We start from the raw sequence: 20,240 nt of genomic DNA on the forward strand, positions 1-20,240 counted from the left end.
TTGAATTAGACCTCAAAATTATACATTTCAATGATGAATTCTCCATAGACATAATATACTTAATATACAATGCTAACATGAATAAGGCTAATCGAAAGTTCTAAACAAACATGACTGAAACCGTTATTTTCAGCAATGTTACTGCATGCAAGTGGTAGCTAGCTAGATTACATTATAGAGCACACAGAGTGGCAAGCACTCAATTTGTGAAAACGTGTCAGATACAGAAAAGTAAGTGGGGGCAAAAAGAGACAGTACATAAACAGAAAACTTACAGCTATGTTGGTTTATTAGGCTAGGCATGCACACTAACAAAGTGAGTTCACTAGGCTAGCCAGCTAGCTCTGGCTATGCAGAAAAAAAAAGTTAGGTAACTAGCTAGCCTATAGTTAGGCTTTTAAAAGTAGGCATGTTTGGATCTACCTCACTAGCCTGCTGACTGGTAGACATCTGGCATCTCTTATCGTTATGCGTGCTAGCTATGAAAACAAACCTTTGGTGAGAGTGAGAATCAATTCAACCAAGAATTTATCACCGATGATAAATTCAAAATTGCAAAATACCATTTTTAATCAACTGTGTATAAGAAATGGGGACTATTTAGACTAGTTTAGTTAGCTAGTGGACTGAACAGATTCTTAAAATGTAAAATAGTTCTCAGCCAAGATTTTATCTTTAATGCATATTTACAATGACTTCAAGTATTCCTTAAACCTCTTTGTGTAAAAACTAAGGAAATTAGTTATAAGAAATATGTTTTAAGTGAAATATTTGCGTGGACAGGAAATGAAATTCAGCTGTCCTAACACTAACGTCAACCTGCTCTCCATCAAGGTATCAGTACAGATCTCTGACAACCTCTCAAATAATTCACAATCTTATAATAGTGCATGGTAAAGTGTGTTTGCAGTTTTGCACATTAAAGTTGGAGACAATATACTTATTTTGCACTTGCTTGTCTTGACAACAGGGAGGTGTGTGTTGAGTTCTACTCTGGTTGGTATGTCACTTTTCCCTGCCGAAGGCACGCCCCTGGGGAGGACTGGGCGTGCCGGACACAGGGAAATGATGAGGCCTGGACCCCGCCTGTAAGCTGTGTGGTGACGTGTTCTCTGCACATCAGGAACGAATTAGCCAGGGGCTGCTGTTTTGGATGGAAATGCCATCAGATTTGTACAGTCTGTACTTCAGTGGCGAGACAGGGTGTTCTGTTGCATGAGTTGGTTGAAAGGATTTAGAAAAAAAAGATTCAGACAACGGAAACTACTTTAGCTTTTCTGTTTGAATGAAAGTTAACATGATTTTTATGACATTTTATGAAGTACACTAAACTCATCTGACAAATATGTAAAATGTATAAAAGAAACGTTTGGCATGCATAGCTACAAAAGGTTGGCATTCATAAGCTACATTAGAGATGGATATATGTTTTCATAATACAGTCTTGCAATGATTGGAATGCTGGGAGTTATTACCTTGGCATGAGCTATTATATTGCTTTGTGTTTTGATAACTTTTGTGGCATATAAACTTGATATAATCTGAGTGGTGGCAACAGATTTCAGCACATCCTATCAATCATAATATTGATATTAAGCTCTGATCAGTGTTCCATGTTTTATAAGAATGAATTCAAAACTACACCAAATCCTTACATTTTAAATTACTCTAGAATGCAAATATACCGCCCCTTCAACTACAGGAGGAATACAAATGCATTTTGCTGCCATCTACTCAAAAAAACCTATTGGAAAAGTTTGCCTTTTACGAGTGATAGGAAATGTGTATTTTCTGTCCAACTGTTAGTTCATACACCAGCCTTGTGTTTACAGGCTTTACCTCTTCATTTGGCAGACAGGAGTTGGCTACATTTACACAGATAGAGTATGTGAGGAAGACTGCTTTCTTATGCCACCCTGTTGTAATGCACATAGGCTACAAATCACTAGTCTTTAATATACAGTATATATATTTGTTTCACACACAGCTAAATGTCCAGTGTTAACCCAACTCTCACAGAGTACATATAGGCACTAGGGTGTTGATTTAACCCTGAACATTTTACTGTGTCGTGTGTACAGTCCCATACAATTATGACTTGTGCCTCACACAATATCCTGATCAAAGATTTACCAATATTCTGCCGTAGTGCTTCTTAGCAGGTGATGTCATCCCTGTATCTGTTAATATTATTTTAAGCTGTAGTGCATCCAAAACTGGATAGTCAAAGTACTGCTGAAAATATGATAGATGCACTACCTGAAATTAGTTAATTGACGCACCAAAATGTTCTGAGATTGCTGCAGCACTGGCCTCGGGAAAATTGTGAGAAAGTTAATTTTGAAACAGGTGATGTTATTTCTCAACAGTTTGGGTAAATGAAAATGTATGGGTCTTATTTCAGCCCTCATCTCAATGACCACGAGTGGCACTGATCAGGGGAAAGAATCAAGGACATATATGACATGTAAAACACAAAATGGAGATGGCGCTACAGTGTACAAAAGCATGCAGATAATGTTGGAGATCGTAGATATTTTCAAATCAGTCTGCACGACTTCTCCTGATCTTGCCTGTACCTGCTCTGCATACCACTGTGTTCAGTACCTTAAATGCTCCTAGAAAAGCTGTGATGCTTGCTACATGATTTGTTTGCACAATAGGTTCTGGAGGGAGTCTACTGGTGGGAGGAATATTTGATGGTGTAGGTAGATAACATGCAAACTAAGAAAATAACTGGACTTGTTTCTTTGTGTCTTTTGTCTGTTGTCCTGCCATCAACTCACAGCATATATCTGATATCTGATATACAATCATGATGTGATCGCTCATGTATAAGTAATGTAGCTTTTTATGTTTTGTTCATGATATTTATGAAATCATTGGGACTAGTTTTTTATGCAATGTCTGGTAAATTCCATGATGTATGTCTGGTTTTTTAGTCTGTGTATTCTTATTTTGCATTGTGATAAGGACAGGTATAAGCTAAGGCTTCAGCCTATACCTTTTCGGTCATTCAGTTATTGTCTTGATTTGTTGTTTGGTTGTTTTATGTGCATATTTCTGTATTTATTATAATTGTACTTATTCTAAAGACTGGAATATATTACATTACATTACATTACATTACATTACGTGGCATTTAGCAGACGCTCTTATCCAGAGCGACGTACAACAAAGTGCAAATCAATCACAAGAACAAGTGCAAAAGTAGACCTGAGAGGACAGTACAGTTCCGAGTCCTAGTGTAAACATACAGAAATTCAGAACCCTTGAATATATACCCTTGTATATATTTGATATATACAATCAAATATACACTCAGTGAGCACTTTATTAGGTAGTTATGTTTTTTGTTATTTGTCTGCTGCTGTAGCCTATCCACTTAAGAGGTTTAATGTGTTGCGTGTTCAGAGATGCTCTTCTGCATACCACTGTTGTAATGTGTGGTTATTTGAGTTACTGTCACCTTCCTGTCAGCTTCGACCAGTCTGGCCCTCCACTGACCTCTCTGATTAACAAGGTATTTTTGCCCGCAGAACTGCTGCTCACTGGATGTTTTTTTGTTTTTTGCACCATTCTCTGCAGAGACTCTAGAGATTGTTCTGCATGAAAATCAGTTTCTGTGATATTCAAACCTCTTGACCACGTCTGCATTCTTTTATGCATTTAGTTGCTGCCACATGATTGGCTGATTAAATATTTGCATTCACAAGCAGATCTACCTAATGAAGTGCTCAGTGAGTGTATATTGTGCAGTTTGACCTTTATTTCCAACACTGTCTCCAAGTGGCAGTGTGGCATGTGAAGTACGTGGGTATGTATATGTATAAGTATGTGTAAGAATATCGCCCCCTCATTTCTTTGCATGTTTCTGTGTGTGATAGTGTGAGCGTCAGCCTCTTTCAGATGGAGTCTGGATTAGAGGAGAGCAGGGAGCAGTCAAAACATCCTTTTCACCTGCAGCAAATGGGCCTCTGCAATCTGCCTTACTGAATCTCTCTGTTCACCCTTTCTGTGCATTCTCTACAAATTCCTGTGCAGAATGCAAAGGAAATTATGTTTTCAAGACTCTCAGGCAGAAAAACACTTTCGATATTGCTTATTGCCACCAAGATATCCAACCATGTGCAGCAATACCACCCCCCACCCCACAATGCCTCCCTGTAATTTGTCAAATTCAATCTTTTGACATATCTGAACTACCTAATTCTACCAAATCATTGCAACCCCCCTCACCCCAAGCACAAGTACTGTTTTCATGAAGTTTGCTTGTTTGAAAATTGTAAAATGGCAGCCCCCAGGCTTTTTGACATTTTCGAGATGTCAAGTGCATGAAAGCTGCCATAGTCACTGCGACTCCCCGGCCTGTTAAAACACGCATTGGTCTTATAGGGATTATACCTTCTTTTCAAAATGAGGGGAATTCCAGTGGTGAGTGGTCCAAACTATTCTTCCCTTCTAGCAGAGGATTCACCTGATCACTAGCCACTTTCCAGAACACCTGAACATCTGTTTGTGAGAATAAAGACCAAGCAAGCGAAACATTTATCCAAATATTCAAATTTCACAGCTTTTGTCAATCCGATAAATTACCATATCCTGTTTCATATTCATATTTGAGAAAAAATAATACTTCTAAATCCTTTTTTAAGTATATAGACAGTTACTGATATATGTAAGTAGGATTTGATGGCATGGCCTTTTGTAAAAATGAGATTCTAGCTTATGAAGGCAAAGATATGCTTGTTGATTTTTCAACAGGCTGTGAGCTAGTCAGCATTCTCCAGGACTCATTGTGAAGTTCACCGTGGGCACAAGTAGCACCACGTGGCAAGACACAGCACGTTGCCCAGCTGCCATTGAAAGCGTACTCTGTACTCATATAAAGAGAACACAGTCAGAATCCCCATCTGTCACCTCCATGGTAGAAACCAGCTTCTTGCCAAAGGTTGTATGAGAGAGATGAGAGAGAGATGAGAGAGAGAGAGAGAGAGAGAGAGAGAGAGAGAGAGAGAGAGAGAGAGAGATTTTTCATCTTTTATTTTGTTGTTGTGGAATTTCAAACTGGCATGCAACCAGACAACTGACAGCAACAGTACTCAAAATGGAAAGGTACAATTCAGCAAAAAAGCAAAAAGTGCTACAGCAGGGCAAATAGTTGTCAGCACTTACAAATATGGTGAAACACTGCAGTCATCCATGACCTTAGAAAAGGGTCTCACCTGTAAATTTCAGAACACCTTTGTGTATTACCCTGCATTATGGCTGTCCAGATAGAGTTAAGATACTGGTTTTATAAAGCAGTCACTTCCTGGGACAGAATGACTGCCTATCTCCTTATGCACAGGAGCCCATATAACTGAGCAGTGTTTGGAGACCAAAAACCAAAAGGAAACACAAGTGTTATAATGAAAAGGACATCCTCTTTATAAGAAATTGTGCTTATAAGGAATATTAATAACAAAAAACTGTTTTAAGCAAAATGTTTGCGTTTGCTGAAAGCCTGAAAAGACAGGAAATTACATCGATCAGCCTGCTCTCCATCAAGATACTATCAAATTTACTACAAAACCTATCAATTTGAAGTAAAGCAGTTCTGTCTTGAAGAGTGGGCTATAATTCCTCCACAGAGATGTAAAGGACTGGTATAAGGGGCAATTACTTACTCTCCAGGGGTGATATGGGTGTTTGAAATCATTTTAATAATGTGTTTTGTGTTTACTCAGTTTCCTTTTGTCTCATATGATATTTTGTTTTAAAATCTGAAACCACTTAGGGTCACCAATATGCAATAATTGAGGCTACCTGGAAGGGGGCAAATACTTTTTGACGACATTTTGTGCGTGCATGTGTGTGTGTGTGTGTGTGTGTGTGTGTGTACCTGGGTGTTGCATATTTGTCCTAAATAGTCAAAACATGGACTTTGGTTTATGAATAAACATTAACTGTTCCTGTTTTCCTTGGCAGACAGATAGGATTTCAGTGGACTATTTTGCATGCTATGAAGGATGCAGCTTACTGGTCAGATCAGGACAGTGGGGTATTTGTGTGTGTTGTGTGTGAATGTGTTGGAAGGAGGAGTTAGCTTTTATTCAGCTTTTTTTTAAAGTCATTTTAAAGTGTTAGAAAGGTACTTTCAGAGTCAGGGGAATTCAGACAGACACAAACGGGATTCAGACAGAGGGAACAGGATAGTTAAGATGCAGTAAGAGGCGTCTTCTCTACATTTCTGCATGCATAGTGCCATCACACCTTCCTTTTCTATCCCTGCCTTAGCAGAGATAACAAATTGTTATCACGTTGAGTCATGAGGAAGTTTAAACAAGCTATTGTTTTGTACTTTCACATTTGAATTTTCCTTGAATTTCCATTTTATTTCAGTGATCTCTGGCCCCCTGATTTCCTCCTAATCCTCCAAAAGCATCTGGAGTACATTTGCTTTATTGGCATGATACAACATGCAGTGCTATGCTTCATAAGGCCCTCAGACATTCAAAACCATTGAAACATGCTTGTAAATTCTTGTCTTGAAAGATATGGCTGTAGCTTTCATCAGATACAGTCGTTTCAAAATCATTGTACCTTCACAGCATTTGCGTGTGATAAGCAAAACACTTGAAATGTCCCATGCAGTCCTGTACTGGTTGAAATATGGAAAAAAGATATTTAATTTTACAAAACAAAAACACCTTCCTTTCATTACCAGCAAAAAGAGTAGAGAAGGTTAAAAATGTATTCTCTGAGAATATATCCATTCTGCCTATGTTGAAATTTTACCTCACCAATAACAGTTGGGATTGTATCTGTTTAAAATATGCCAGTGTAAACACCTAGTATAAGAGCTATCTGGGTAGTATTTTGCAAATATGTAACATTTTATTCTACTTTTGTGATAGCCAAATCTCTTCTCCTCGGTTACATAGAATGCCCTGACCAATTATATAACCAGTGTATTAGCCCTCTGAACCAATAAGGATATAAATGTGCTTGCTTCTTTTCTTGAACAGGTATCAAGAATCTCAGATGTTGCCACGATAAGATCCATATCCAGATTGCCCCAGGGGGATTGTCCCCTGCTTAGTCTAACCACCTGTAAGTTGCCATAGGTAAAAGTGTCAGCAAGATAACAAATTATTTATTTAAACCAAAACAATCTGATGATGATGACGATCATGGTCCCTCTAGAGCTTGTCTGCACCCCACAATGGCTTGTTCAACCCAAATGGAAGCAATGAGGGCCTCCTCGCCATTTACAATAACAATGAGGGCTTCTCCAGTTGCAATGCCTTTACTGCTGGGACAGGTAAGCATGCATTATCCTCTTGAGCGCACATGCCACACATTCGGGTAAACCTACACAGCTGTGATTGTGGAACAATATCCAGCAATTATGCCAGAGGAGGGAATTCTTCATAATATGTGACTACAGCTTCACTGGGGTAGGTCCACAACAAAGCAAGACCACAATAATAAGCAGAAGTAGAAGTAGAGAATATGAATTATGCTAAGGGCAGTGCCAGGGGAAAGAGAAAGGCCTGCACATTGTCCATCCTGGACACCTGCTCAGGACCCCACTGATGTCTTTGGTATGTCCCTCATCCTGACACTCATGAGCATATACAGTGGAGTCCACAAGTATTTGGACAGTGATACAAGTGTTGTTTTGGCTCTGCACTCCATCTCAATTGTCTGTATGTACATACATACTGGGTGAACAATGTAGGAATACCAAATTTAATTGGACCATCGTCTTTATTGGTGATGTGAAAGCAGCGATGGCAGCGGCAGGATGGATTTTGAAGTATACAGATCTTGTCTGTTCAGCTCCAACCCAATACTTAAAAACGTACTGGGCAGCACTTCTTTCTGCAGTAGGAAAATGAGCCCAAAAATACTTGCTAAAGCAGCCAATTACTTTTTAGGGCAAAAATAGTGTAATGGTCTTGACTAGACAATTCAATTCAATCATCCAACCCAGGCGTGCACAACAAAAGCTGATCCGTTTTAGGATTTTCTTCCGACTTCTAATCTTAATTATTAATTGACTCAATCATATCTTATCTGACATGTGTATGAGTACCGGCTACAGCTGCAAACTGCAAGTGTATCCTAATGATTTTACTGTGCTCAAGTACAGGCTTGAACCAGGGTAATTTATAGAGCTGTCAGCAATTAAAAACAAGGCAATTGGTTGGCCCTCGAGGACTGGAGTTGTGCACCCCTGATCCAACCTGAATCAAACTGAACATGTGTTTCACTTGCTGAAGAGAAGACTAAAATCAAAAATCCCCTGAAACCAACAGGTTTAACTTCATGCAGTCATCCAATGCAAAGGATTTTCAACCAAGTACTAAATCAAGTACTAGATATAACAACTTCATCTAAGATGTTAATTGGTGCAAATATTTTTGGTCCCAAAAAGTGTGTGTGTGGGAGGGGGGGTGCAGTTACCTAATTGTTTCATTGGATATAAACATAAAAACCCTTCGATTAAAGCTGTCAGTCAGCACTTCAATCTCATATACATTGTTTACTTTCAAATCCAATGTAATGGATTGCCAAAGCAACAATTGTGTCACACAAATTCTTACACTTCATAGCCTGACTTGTATTTTCCTTGACAGAGAAGGTTGACATAGAAATAAGGAATAATGAAGTGAAACACAATCTCTGTCAGGACAAATGTATTTGATGTAGCAGAACACTCTTTTTCTATTTGACTATTTGTTATGCAAGCTGCATTCAAATGTGCAGTCCAATGTCATCCATTTTGGCGTTGCATCTGCACAGAGTTAATCAGCTATGTGAGAAACACGTGGGCATTGTGCCATTTTGGCAGCATAATGAACAGTTGCGTGAAATTGTTTTCGTTTTGTTTTTTCAACTTGACAATGTGATATGCAAGCTGCGTTCAGTTATGCAGTCCAGTGTCGGCTACTTAGGCATCGGATCTGTATGGATGTTCATCAATGTAAGCATGAACGAGAGACAAGAGGGAGTCCGGCTTTACACCCATCAAATAGTGTTACTGTCACTAGACAAAAGAGTACTCCCTGTGTGAAGTGGCAGTACAGGGTTTACAGCAGAATAAGCTGTAATGTTAGAAGTGTTAACAGTGGCTGTTAGGGGAGAATGACTATCCATTAAAATTGTGTCAATGTTTACTCCAAACATTAAGCCCATAACACACTGATAGCTTCAGCGTTGGTGAATTCGGCAGGGCTAGACCAATGATCGAGTGAACCCTTGGAATGTTCAAAATGCATTTAAAACCATTTGGACCAGTCAGGTACATTACAATACATGCCCCAGAAAGTCAGTGCATTCTTTGCTATGTGCACTGCAGCAGTGTAGTATAATGGCTCGGTAACTGGGCTTGTAACCAAGGTTCAGTTCCCAATTCCCAGATATGACATTGCACCCTTGAGCAAGGTACTTAGAGCCTGAATTGCTTCAGCATATATCCATCGGCTTAAACGGATGCAAAAATGCAAAGACAGTGAGTGTGCATTGAGTGTGTATTATATTATCAAGTGCATTTCTGAAATCGTTTTGGTGGCAATAAAATAAAATAAAAAGACAAAAAAAAAACAATTAAACAAAAACTGGCAGCAAAGAAACAAGCACTGACGTATAAATGGAAAATCTATCCATCTAAAGGGATTTAAATGGAAAGAAATGGGGTGATGCAGTTGGCAATAATGAAACCAAACCCCCATCACACCTACAGGTAATGTATTCCTGTGTAACCAGCCTCTTTTACAATAGTGCTGTAGTTGTGCTGAAGCCTGTGTCAGTCCTTGGAGCTAGGGCTGGTGTTCCACTATTGTGCCTTGACTATTAAAATAGGGCCCCTTTGGGTGTCTCGGTGGCGCAGCCTGTAGAGCACTGACCGCATGCTCATTGCGAGCCGCGACGTCGGCGGTTCGAATCCGACCGTCCGACATTTGTCGCATGTCTTCCCCTCTCTCTCGCTCCCATTCTTCCTGTCTCTCTATACTATATACTGTCCAATAAAGCCTAAAAAATATCTTTAAAAATAGGGCCCCTTGAGTGCTAAGAGCTAATGAAAGATCGACACTGAACCAATGAAGAATAAACAAAAACATGTGAGACTAGTACTATATTAAATTGAATAAACTGTACACTCACTGACCAACACTTTGAGGAATTACTCAAATAACAGGATTACACTGTAACTCTTACAGAGTACATATGTTCCCAACTGGACTTGTGTGTACTTGAATTAATGCTGGACATCGTACTGTGTGAAAGCAAATATTGCGTATAGATGGAATTTGCTGGTTAGTGTTGCACCTTGAGGGTACGATTGCGTAATACAGATGGTCCAAAAATCACTTGCTTTTAACAGAAAGGTGATGCACGCCATTTTGTTCTCCTCAAAAAAGAACCTTTTTTTAAAGCCCACATAAATACTGCCATCTACTGGTGAGTTCTTTCATAATATTGAAAAGCTTTTTTTGCTTTAAAAAGAAACGGTTCCATCCATCCATTATCTGAACCCGCTTATCCTGAACAGGGTTGCAGGGAGGCTGGAGCCTATCCCAGCACACATTGGGTACACGTCACAAGGTTTGATAACCGAGGCAAAAGGCCTAATGCATTTTGACAGTGGATATGTTTAAAAAGTCATTTCAAATACTAATATGAACAAAACACACATCACATAACAGCGTACATTTTATTACCCAGTTAGGTCAACAGATAATTGGGAATTCTAAAAAATGCAGGAAAAACCCCAATCTGGGCATGAACACACAAACTGCAGCTTTTCCTAATTGCACAACTCCTTGCGAATCGCTTTTTGAAAAGCAGACGGTAAAACAAGTCATTCTTCGATTGTCAGCTATTACACCACACCACACAATGACACATAAGGTTTAAGATTAAGGAGGTATACAGCTTTAAAAGCAGCATGCCGAGGGTCCCCGGGGTCTTCACCAGTTCCAGGTGTCTGCTTGCGTTCAGCGTGGTGGGCAGAAGATTTTCCTGTGTGCAGGTCTGTGCCACTCTCCTTCATCCAGGCAGCAGACACCTGACGCGCAAACAATACAATCCAACATTTCATCAGAGGAAGTGTATCCAGTATTATTACATTTTGTGTTTTTTACATGTACCTGTCTTGGGACTGTTGATGGACATTGGCCAGTAGCTAAGATCTGGTGCAAAGCATCTCCTCTCATTAATTGAGATTAATGTTTTTTTGTACATGGTCTCTAAGTTATAGATTATAAACAATGAATCGGAAGTAATACATCAAACACTGAATTTTCCATTTTATAAGACAAGTATCGTAAAAACGGTCTTGAAACTGGAAAGAAAGACGCATTAAAGGTATAATTGAAAGGGGACCTGGTTCATACATTTCACGTTTCAAAACCTCCACAGTACTTAGAGTGCCCAACATAATGTTTGGGAGAAGGACCCATCATTTATTTATTTGCCTCGGTACTCAACAATTTGAGATTTGTAATTTAAAAAATCACGTGGTTAAAATTCACATTATCATATTTTAATAAAGGCTATTTTCATAGAAACATTTTGTTTTCACCACATACAAATTACAGCAGTATTTATGCATAGTCCCCCCATTTCAGGTCCTGCAAGTGATACTAAAACTCTTTGCATTTGAATGGATCTCTATTCAGCTGTAAATTATGCTGATACAGCATGGAACACATTCGTCGACTCCAAGGGTCCAAGGTATCAAATGAGCCTCAATCCACCATGCTGCTGCCAGATAGGCAGTAGATATGAAAATAATTGTTTGAGTTCAACAAAAATCAGGAAGTCATGGCATACAAGGGATATGAAAGAAAATACTAAAAACTACTTTCATATACATAACATCGCTGTTACATTATAGTGCCCTGAAAAAAAGGGGGGGGGGGGGGTGTATGTATAGCACTCCTGGAATTTCTACATGGTGAAAGCAAAATGTATAAAAATGCCCTTTATCCAAATCTGACAATGTGCACTTTAACCACATGCAATTAAAAAAATAATATCTCAAATTCTGGAGGCAAATGAATAAATGATGGGTCTTTGTCCCAAACATTATGGAGGGCACTGTGTATTTCACTTCAAGCATTTTTACATGAGAACATGAAAAGACAAAGAGCCTTTCAGCACACAGTGTGTTTGAGTGTATTTGACAGAGCACAGCATACTTTTGCCCCTGATTTGGCTTGAAAGCTACTGTCAGAGCTAGGGATCATGGGGTATGAGGTTAACTCTGATTTCTGCTCCTGTTCCGCAAAAGCGGAATGAAAAGTCAACAGCCGCTCCCCTGCCAGCAAACATATGGACTGACCCAGGGTATCGCACTTGCCCAGACTGCTTGCTTTTCAAATCAAACATTTGCAGAATATTTTTACATTTCTGGTACAATTTCTCGTCTCATTCTAAACTAATTTTTGTGAGGGAGAAATGTCTGAGTTCGAATCAGAGTGCCAGTTCCCTTGCCCATCTGTAAAAGCATGTTCTGATATGGCATGCAATCCAAACTTCAGACATATGCATGTGACCAGCACAGAACAAAAGCTAAAAACTGGTCGTTTTTGTAACTATTATTGTTATGATGATATATTATGACCAAACTACAGTACAAATGGTGCAGCCATTCTTGTGGTTGTGGACAGTTCGATCATAACTCCCAGTGTTATAATCCCCCTGATAAAGAGCCCTCTAAGTCAATGTAATGGAGCTGTTGTTTGACTCCTTTTGTATGCTGGTTTATCTTACCCCTTGTTGATCAGTGCCAGGTTTTGTTCTCATATTTTAAGCTTAAAGGAACATCTCAACAGTATGTTTTATGGGCAAATGTCTATTGTATTCAATGCCATTTTACATACAATGCAGTCTGCAAGAATTTGGAATTTTGTAATTTGGTTCTGTAGTCCAGCACACTGGATTTGAAATTAAGCAATGAATATGATTTTAGCCCTTTTCATGTGTGGTCCTCCCCATTTCAGGGGACACAATCTCTTGTCTGCTTTGTCGCTATCTGTGCATAGCTGCATCATTAGTTCAAGCACAAGAATGCTAACAAAAGGTCTAGAGTTCATTCTAGGTGTTGCATTTGCATGTGCACTCCCTCATCTTAGAGACATGGCAGAGGTAGTGTTTTGACTCAGGCATAAATGGCCACGGGAACTTGCTCAACACCTCAAAACTCATTGGATGACACTTAACCTTGCTGCAGTAATGTTCTTGACTGCCTAGGTCAATCACCTGACCTGAAGCCCAATGGACATGCATTTCACGTGAAGACAAGGCTGAAGGCAAAAAGTAGCCGAAACAAACATTTCTGCCAGTCATCGAATGCAAAGGATTTGTAACCAAGTCGTAAATAACAACATAAGATTAATTACGGTCCCATAAAATAGGGGGACTATGTATAGACAGAGCATCTATTCCTTCATGGTTCACCCAATATGGATGCATTTATCCTCAAATGAGCATGATATTCATTGCTTCACTTGAACTCCAATGCACTGGAGTACAGATGGAGAGCAAGAAAAAGGTACCACTTTCTCTTTTCTTTTCCACGTACTTACAGAGTGCACCATAAAAAAAAAGATACCTGACAAATGGTATTAAATGAGGCATTCACCTGTTTGTATCTGAGAACGGAGGTGGATTCATTTCGGTCCGATGTAAGTGACAGGCTTCCCTGTCTTCTTCAGCACAGCCAGGAGATCATCTGCACTCTTGTCAGACTCAATGAATACTTTCTTGTTTGGAAGGTCAATATCAAATTTGACGTCATCTGTTTAAAAAAGGAGAAAACACAAAAATACTGAATGTGCAAGCACATAAAAAAGGTTCCAGGGATACAACACATTAACAATACTTGGCTGATTGGGTTAATTAAACAATTAAGAGCAGAAGCTGGTCTGAAATCCAGAAACCGGTAAGGCCGTCTTGCCCATCCCTGAGCTAAACAATTGGGTAGCACCACTGGATAGGTGGTGTCTAGTTTGCGCTGGCTTCTGAACTCCATGGTCCAGTGCGCGCTGAGCGCTTCTAGGGCGTACTGCTCTGGATTACTGAAGAAAAATGCTCTGATCGCTCTCATCGCTCTCAATTCCCCAACGAGTAAACAAACGCACCACACAGTCTGCAGTTTGTTTGCTCGTCTGTGCCAAATTTGGCGAAGATTGGACAAAATCTGTTACCTATGAAAATATTTTAAAATCAAATATGGCGGAAATTGACGTCAATGAATGCATTGAACTCGGCTTGATCATGGCACTGTCCCCAAACATTGTACCAAATGTCAAAACGTTTTACCATACGATTCTAGGTGCTGCCATAGACACCCTAGCCAGAAGAAAAAGAAGATGATAATGAATAATACGAAAAGGTAGAAACACTGTGTGCCTACGCAGCTTCGCTGCTTGGTCCCCCAATTCAATTAGGTAGCTATGTTGATTGAGTAACTAAGGGTGCAATAGCTTTTTCACATGATCTTCTACCAATGGTTTCATGTTGATAGACTTGTTTCCCTTGTCCTCAGAAATGCTATCAAAAGGGGTTGGGTTTCCAACATTCTTATACAAGTACTTATTTTTCATTTTATAACTTTTGTGCCTCTTCATCAACTACGAAGTGCTTAATTTAACTGCCACAACCTGACTGAAGCGTTTGATCACTTTGTCGGGTCAATATAATGTGAATACACGTTAATAAAGATACAATCATATTCATATTCATGAGTTTTAAGAATGTAACGTTAGCCGAACATAATTTGCAAAGAGACCCCCAAATTGCAAACTGGACACACGGAAATCTCGGAGTGTCCGGTCACAGAAAAGCGAGCTACATTTCCTCCTTATTCTCTTGCAAACAAGTTAAGCTGGTTTGACTCGATTAGCCCATCGGCATAGACATGCACACACAGTAACACATTAACATTAAAACAACCTACCTAGTTTATTCAGAACCCGTGTGACTGCACCAGAACACCCTTCACAAGTCATCTCAACGAAAAACTCGTGCTTCTGTGAAAATAAGAAATCAAGGTAACAAGGTACTACTAGCAAGATTCGCAGCAAAAGGCCGTTTACATTTTTTGTTGTTGTTGTTTAACTTACAATGATTTAGATCTAATAGATCGAATAGATCTAAAACGAACTAGCTGAGCTTTTATAGCACCAAGAACAAACAGAGGGCCAACCAACAGCAGTAAATTGTATTTTATAAAAGTAAATTATACTTGCCGACATCTTTTAAGATCCTCTTCAGTTGAACGCCGACTTTTATTTCGCTTCCAGAATTTTCCACTACAAATTACAGAACGAACACAGTCATGAGTACAATCAGGAAACACGCAAGGCATTTGCAATTGCAACCATAGAATAGACTATCCTCTAGCGTGTTTTAGAGTTCCTCGTAAAATTCATAAATTTTCATCACTCTAACTACATTTACGTTTAATAAATTATTTTCTGGAGCCAGGAAGTGTAGGAAACGGCTACTAGAAATACAAATCTTTATCAGACGAGACGGCTACTCGTCATAATTTCTGCACGCCTAGTCAACCAAATAAACAAGCCTAGTACGTTAAGTCACTTTCACACAATTTAGAGTCTATCCCTAGCGCAACACGTACACCGCGTTTCCCATATAAACGCTATGGCGCTTCTAAACTCTGTGGTACACGCGCTGCATATCAGTGGATTGTGGCCCGGAAGCAATCGTTAATAGTATTAGTAGTTAAAAGATATCGTTGTTATTTAATAAGGAAACAATATTAATTGTTCTTAAAACTTTTCCTTTATATATCTCATTAGATCAATCACCGATCATTGTCTGTGTGTACTGTATTCAACAGTATATGTGAAACCAAAGCTTACTTGCAACAGAAATGTTGCAGACTGAGTCCTCCAATTTTACTGTTATATCAGTTATCGGACAAAGTAATACATTAACGTCGAAACAAACTATATTCTATAAGCGCTAATGTTTAAAAGGTTTCAGAAGAAATAAATCGCCCAATTGTCAGCTGACAGTGTTGGTAAAATCATGTGATCTAGGAAAACCAAAGCAGGAACACAAACGCTAATTTAACAGTACACAACCCGATTCTTCAGTCAGAGCGGCTTCAACCAGGACAACAGTCCTACAGGTAAGAAAGAAGTTTGTGCGTCCTGAAAATGTATTTCTGTTTATACTAGATACAACTCTATGTTTGGTTTATTTGACCGTTGCATTGGCCATTAATACTGGATCACTCAATGAATATTGGTTAACTTACACTGTCGACGTTTGCGCTAGCTTGTTAATTAGTAGTTTCAGTGTACATGGCTAGTTAAGATGGTTTAAAGTTATCTGTAGCACAAGATAAGCGTGATTTTATAGATTGCGAGCCTTGAAATGTTAAGATTATTTCTTAATCGGCGTATTCTGGAAAGTTGAAAGACTTGATTTTTTATGAATCCCAGAGAGCCAATCAGTCGTAAACACAGCGAATAAAGAAACATACCAATTGATGTGTTAACCGCGTTATTAAAAACGTCCTTGTAAAAGTCGTAGTACGTTTTACGATACATAGTTAGCTAGCAGTATGGATGGGTAGTTAACTTGGAAATCAGCATGCTGCAGAACGTTATCTTTTTTTCCTTTTTTTTTTGTGTCTCACGTCTCCGATGAAAGATGCTGATATTGCCTATTTGATTCTGGTGACTTGTTAACTCAAGCTTGGATGAGCTTTTTATGCTTGAACTTGGACTGCTGAGGCTTTGAATGATTGTTATATGATGGATTTCGTACCCAATGATCTGAAGCCCTTGCCAGAAGGTAGAGTTTCAAATGTATGGTATGGATTTGGCCACTCACTTCCTGGCTCTGAAATAAGCAAGGGGCTTTCATGCTGGGACAATAAGAGGAGTGCTATTGGCATTGATGGGGATTGGAGGACCCAGTTATGGTTTAGTCCTTTCAAACCTGCGTTAGAACTCATTGAGGTAATGAGCCATTGGAAGAGTGTTTGTAGCTGGTGTCCTGCAGGCCCCACACAATGAGTCATTGGCTGAAAACTTGTCCCTCAGCATTTCAGACTGATTTTGCTTGGTTCCCTTCTTCAGTACACATTTGGCCTGCTTGTAGAGCTTTTTGTCCCCACTCTGTAGGCTTTTCTTTAGACCAACAACAAACTTATGAAGTAAACCAGGGCTTGTAATTGTTGTACTGAATCCAGGTCGTGATAGGAATATAGCTGTCCTCACAAAAGCCAATGTATATTGCCACTATCATACTCATCCAGATTTGTGTTGGTATGCTCATATACCTACGCTGAGTTCGATTAATAGGTGGGCATAAGATGGACCATAGTGATCTGAGTGCCCCAGAGCTCCACAGATGACATAGCGATATGGTTAAGTGTTCTCTTTTACCTGGTGGTGCGCATAATGATCTGTGTGTAGTTAGGGAGTTCATGACTGAGGTTGGGTCAGTTTAAAATCGCACAAAACAACACCATCGTGATCAAACACCTACTGTAATCCTGTTATTGGGTTTATGATGGATATCCAAAAAACGGGTATTAGTATTACAGTAAAATTAGTAACTTTATTCTGAACACATTTTGGTTTGCTTGTACACTTTATAGTTCATACGCATGTATGTAGTTCATTCATGAAGTAGCTAGGCTATAATGGCTCCATGTTATGTCCAGTTGACCGTGGTGATGACTCAGGTTTGATTTTTACAATTGATTTTGATTTTCCTGTTTTAAGTGAGTAGCTGAAAATTTCAAGCCGCCTGATCTCAATTTCCCTGTTTTCGCTATTGATTTATCTCAGTCAGTCATTTCACAGCACTATTTCTTTAGGGCTCGGCTGCAGGTGGAAAGGTCAATTTGCACATGAAATGGGGGCGGATGTCAGTCATTTCAAGAGGTCCACAGGATGCATATTTTATGCTGATGGTCCAAGAGTCCTCGAAACAGGAAGAAGAAGTTAGCAGCCTCAGCCTTGTTGACTTTAGCCTATCTAAGCACCCCCATGCCCTCCCCTTCTCTCTTAAATGGCCGTGTGATGCATCATGCCATTATCAGTTGTTCAAATAATGTGCATTTTTGACCTTATAAGTCATTCTTGTTTTCCTTGCATTTATTGAATATTCTTTATAGGCTATTCTTTACACTGATTGTGCCATTTTCTCCATGTCAATTTTGTCTTGTCATTAAAAAGAAGAAAGATAAGTACTGCACCTTTCTGTTAAGGCAGCAGGTAGCCATGCAGCTTAAAAGATCTCACTCTTAATACTGGAGCTGTGATTAGTGGGCTCACATAGGAGCTCTAAGCCCTGCCCTCAGTTGTACAAGTAAAGTCATTTAACTGGCATAAAGGTATGGAGCTCCAATTCAGCACCTGGACTGGGGTGTTTGTCTTTGAAAAGTGTGCATATATTATGCAAACTCTGTGAACTAGCCAGCTGCTCTATAGTCTCCAAAAACTTGGGCAATGCTTTCTGTGAAACTCGTTTTAATATAGTGTTAAAACGAGGGGGTGGAGACAAACGTACGCTGAACTACAGTCAGCTGTGTGGTTCCTGTGTGGCTTGTTTGCATGCAATGTGTTCTTTCATTTGGAACTTATTGTTCTTAATTCTGCATGCCATTGCAGTGGCACCGAATGTGGGCTGGCAGACTGGAGCCTGAGCCCTTACTGAAGCTGTGAATGTGGAAGGCAACCCAGACCACCTGTGATCATGGACATTACTGCTGAAGGTGAGTCATTTCTCTCCTTCATGTACTGTCTTGCAGTCACAGGGAGGGGAGCATAAATGGGCGTTTTATTATTGTCAAATTTTCTTGTTCTTGTTCTTACACATGGGTTTGTTTTGTCGTGTTGTAGCTAGACACTTGACATACAAACATTTTCAAGGGATTAAAACATTTTTTGGTTGTGTTGTTTCCCAGATACCTTGCCCATCCATGGAGAGCAGACCCCTACTGAGGAGACTGATGTGCCCTCCGTTTACCTGGGTGGGCCCTCCGAAGCCAAGAACAACTACGAACGTTTTGGAGGCAAACCAGGAACCACGTAAGCAGGCTTTAAATTCCATAGCAATTGAGCGAGCACATTGAAAATCTGTTTTTTCCATGTAATCCTGGAAATAAATGGAATCAAGTGAAAGTTACTTCAAAGCTTTGCTAGAACTACTAGAAGAGCAAGGAGTGCTGGGCAATCCACAATCACCTGACCTCAACCCCACTGAACATTTATGGGGGCACTTGAAGACTGACAAAAGCCTAGCATTCAGTAACTTCGCAAGATGCTCTTTGGGACATTGTCAAATAATGCTGGGATAATGTGGATCATCAGGTTTTGCACAAATTTGAGTGCACGTTGCCATTAAAGCAAAAGGTGGACATGCCAAATACTCAGAAATTCTGAAATGAATGTCATTTTTTCAAAGATTCAAACTTTTCGCTCAAATTGTTGTGCTGATAATATAATTTGTAATGAAAAGGTGTATTAAATTAGAAAATAATGCAAAATAGAAGCATTTTCACTTGTGATCTCAGACTTTTGGACCCCAGTGTATGCTTTATTTACCCAGGTGAGTTCCATTGAGATGAAAATACATTTTCTGGCCAGTGTTGTAAGTGGCTACATTATGAAACTGTCTACACAAATCTACACTAAGCATTTGCATATGTATAAAATAGTAGAAACAAACTATGCAACTATATATATAAAAATAAAAAAGTTAAAAAAAAAAAATATATATATATATATATATTTTTTTTTTTTAACTGAATATTACTGCATCGGTTCAAAAATACGTCCGCCTAGAGAATTAGCTTAACTTTTGAAAATGTGAACATTGAGACAAAGATGATATGTTTGATTATGAGAAGATGTATCAAGCTTAAAAGATGGCCTCTTTTGATGGCAAGGAGGGAATAAAAAGCTGATCTGAAATAATCTGCATTGATAAAAAGGGAAATGGCTGCATTATTGGTTTAGTGACTTTTCTGGCATTCACGTGACTTAGTATAAAATGACTGTGATGTGCACTGCGGTCAGATGCTTGGTGGGAAAGCCTTCAACACAGGCTCTGAAAGATGACAAGGGTTTTTCCCTCTTATTTCAGCTTTATACTATTTCGAGTGCAGCAGTTTAGTTGTGGCATAGCGCATGAGTGGGCCCCAAAGGGAATTGAGAGCACTGTGGATGGCAGTATATTGCTCAACAACAGAA

General features: G+C 39.3%; 2 protein-coding genes across 5 annotated transcripts in view; one reads left to right on the top strand and one right to left on the bottom strand.

The window, feature by feature from the left end:
• Positions 1 to 10,691: 10,691 nt before the first annotated feature.
• On the bottom strand, positions 10,692 to 15,642 carry atox1 (antioxidant 1 copper chaperone). Its single transcript, XM_061234256.1, has 4 exons — positions 15,249 to 15,642; positions 14,957 to 15,029; positions 13,640 to 13,795; positions 10,692 to 11,059 (listed from the first exon to the last, which is right to left on the bottom strand). The coding sequence occupies exons 1-3, from the start codon at positions 15,252 to 15,254 to the stop codon at positions 13,668 to 13,670; spliced, it is 207 nt and encodes a 68-aa protein (XP_061090240.1). The 5' UTR covers positions 15,255 to 15,642; the 3' UTR covers positions 10,692 to 11,059; positions 13,640 to 13,667.
• slc36a1 (solute carrier family 36 member 1) overlaps positions 14,960 to 20,240 on the top strand; it is a 53,474-nt gene continuing 48,193 nt past the window's right edge. The window contains exons 1-4 of one of the 4 annotated variants that reach the window (XM_061234253.1): positions 14,965 to 15,050; positions 16,065 to 16,156; positions 18,657 to 18,760; positions 18,953 to 19,076. In XM_061234253.1, coding sequence (XP_061090237.1) covers positions 18,742 to 18,760; positions 18,953 to 19,076 — 143 coding nt within the window. In that variant the 5' untranslated portion in view covers positions 14,965 to 15,050; positions 16,065 to 16,156; positions 18,657 to 18,741. Of the gene's footprint in view, positions 15,051 to 15,483; positions 16,157 to 18,656; positions 18,761 to 18,952; positions 19,077 to 20,240 lie in introns of those variants that run through there. The other 3 variants (XM_061234254.1, XM_061234255.1, XM_061234252.1) reach the window with 3 other exon arrangements.

Source organism: Conger conger, chromosome 3 (genome assembly GCF_963514075.1).
Source record: "Conger conger chromosome 3, fConCon1.1, whole genome shotgun sequence".
Taxonomy (NCBI): Eukaryota; Metazoa; Chordata; class Actinopteri; order Anguilliformes; family Congridae; genus Conger; species Conger conger.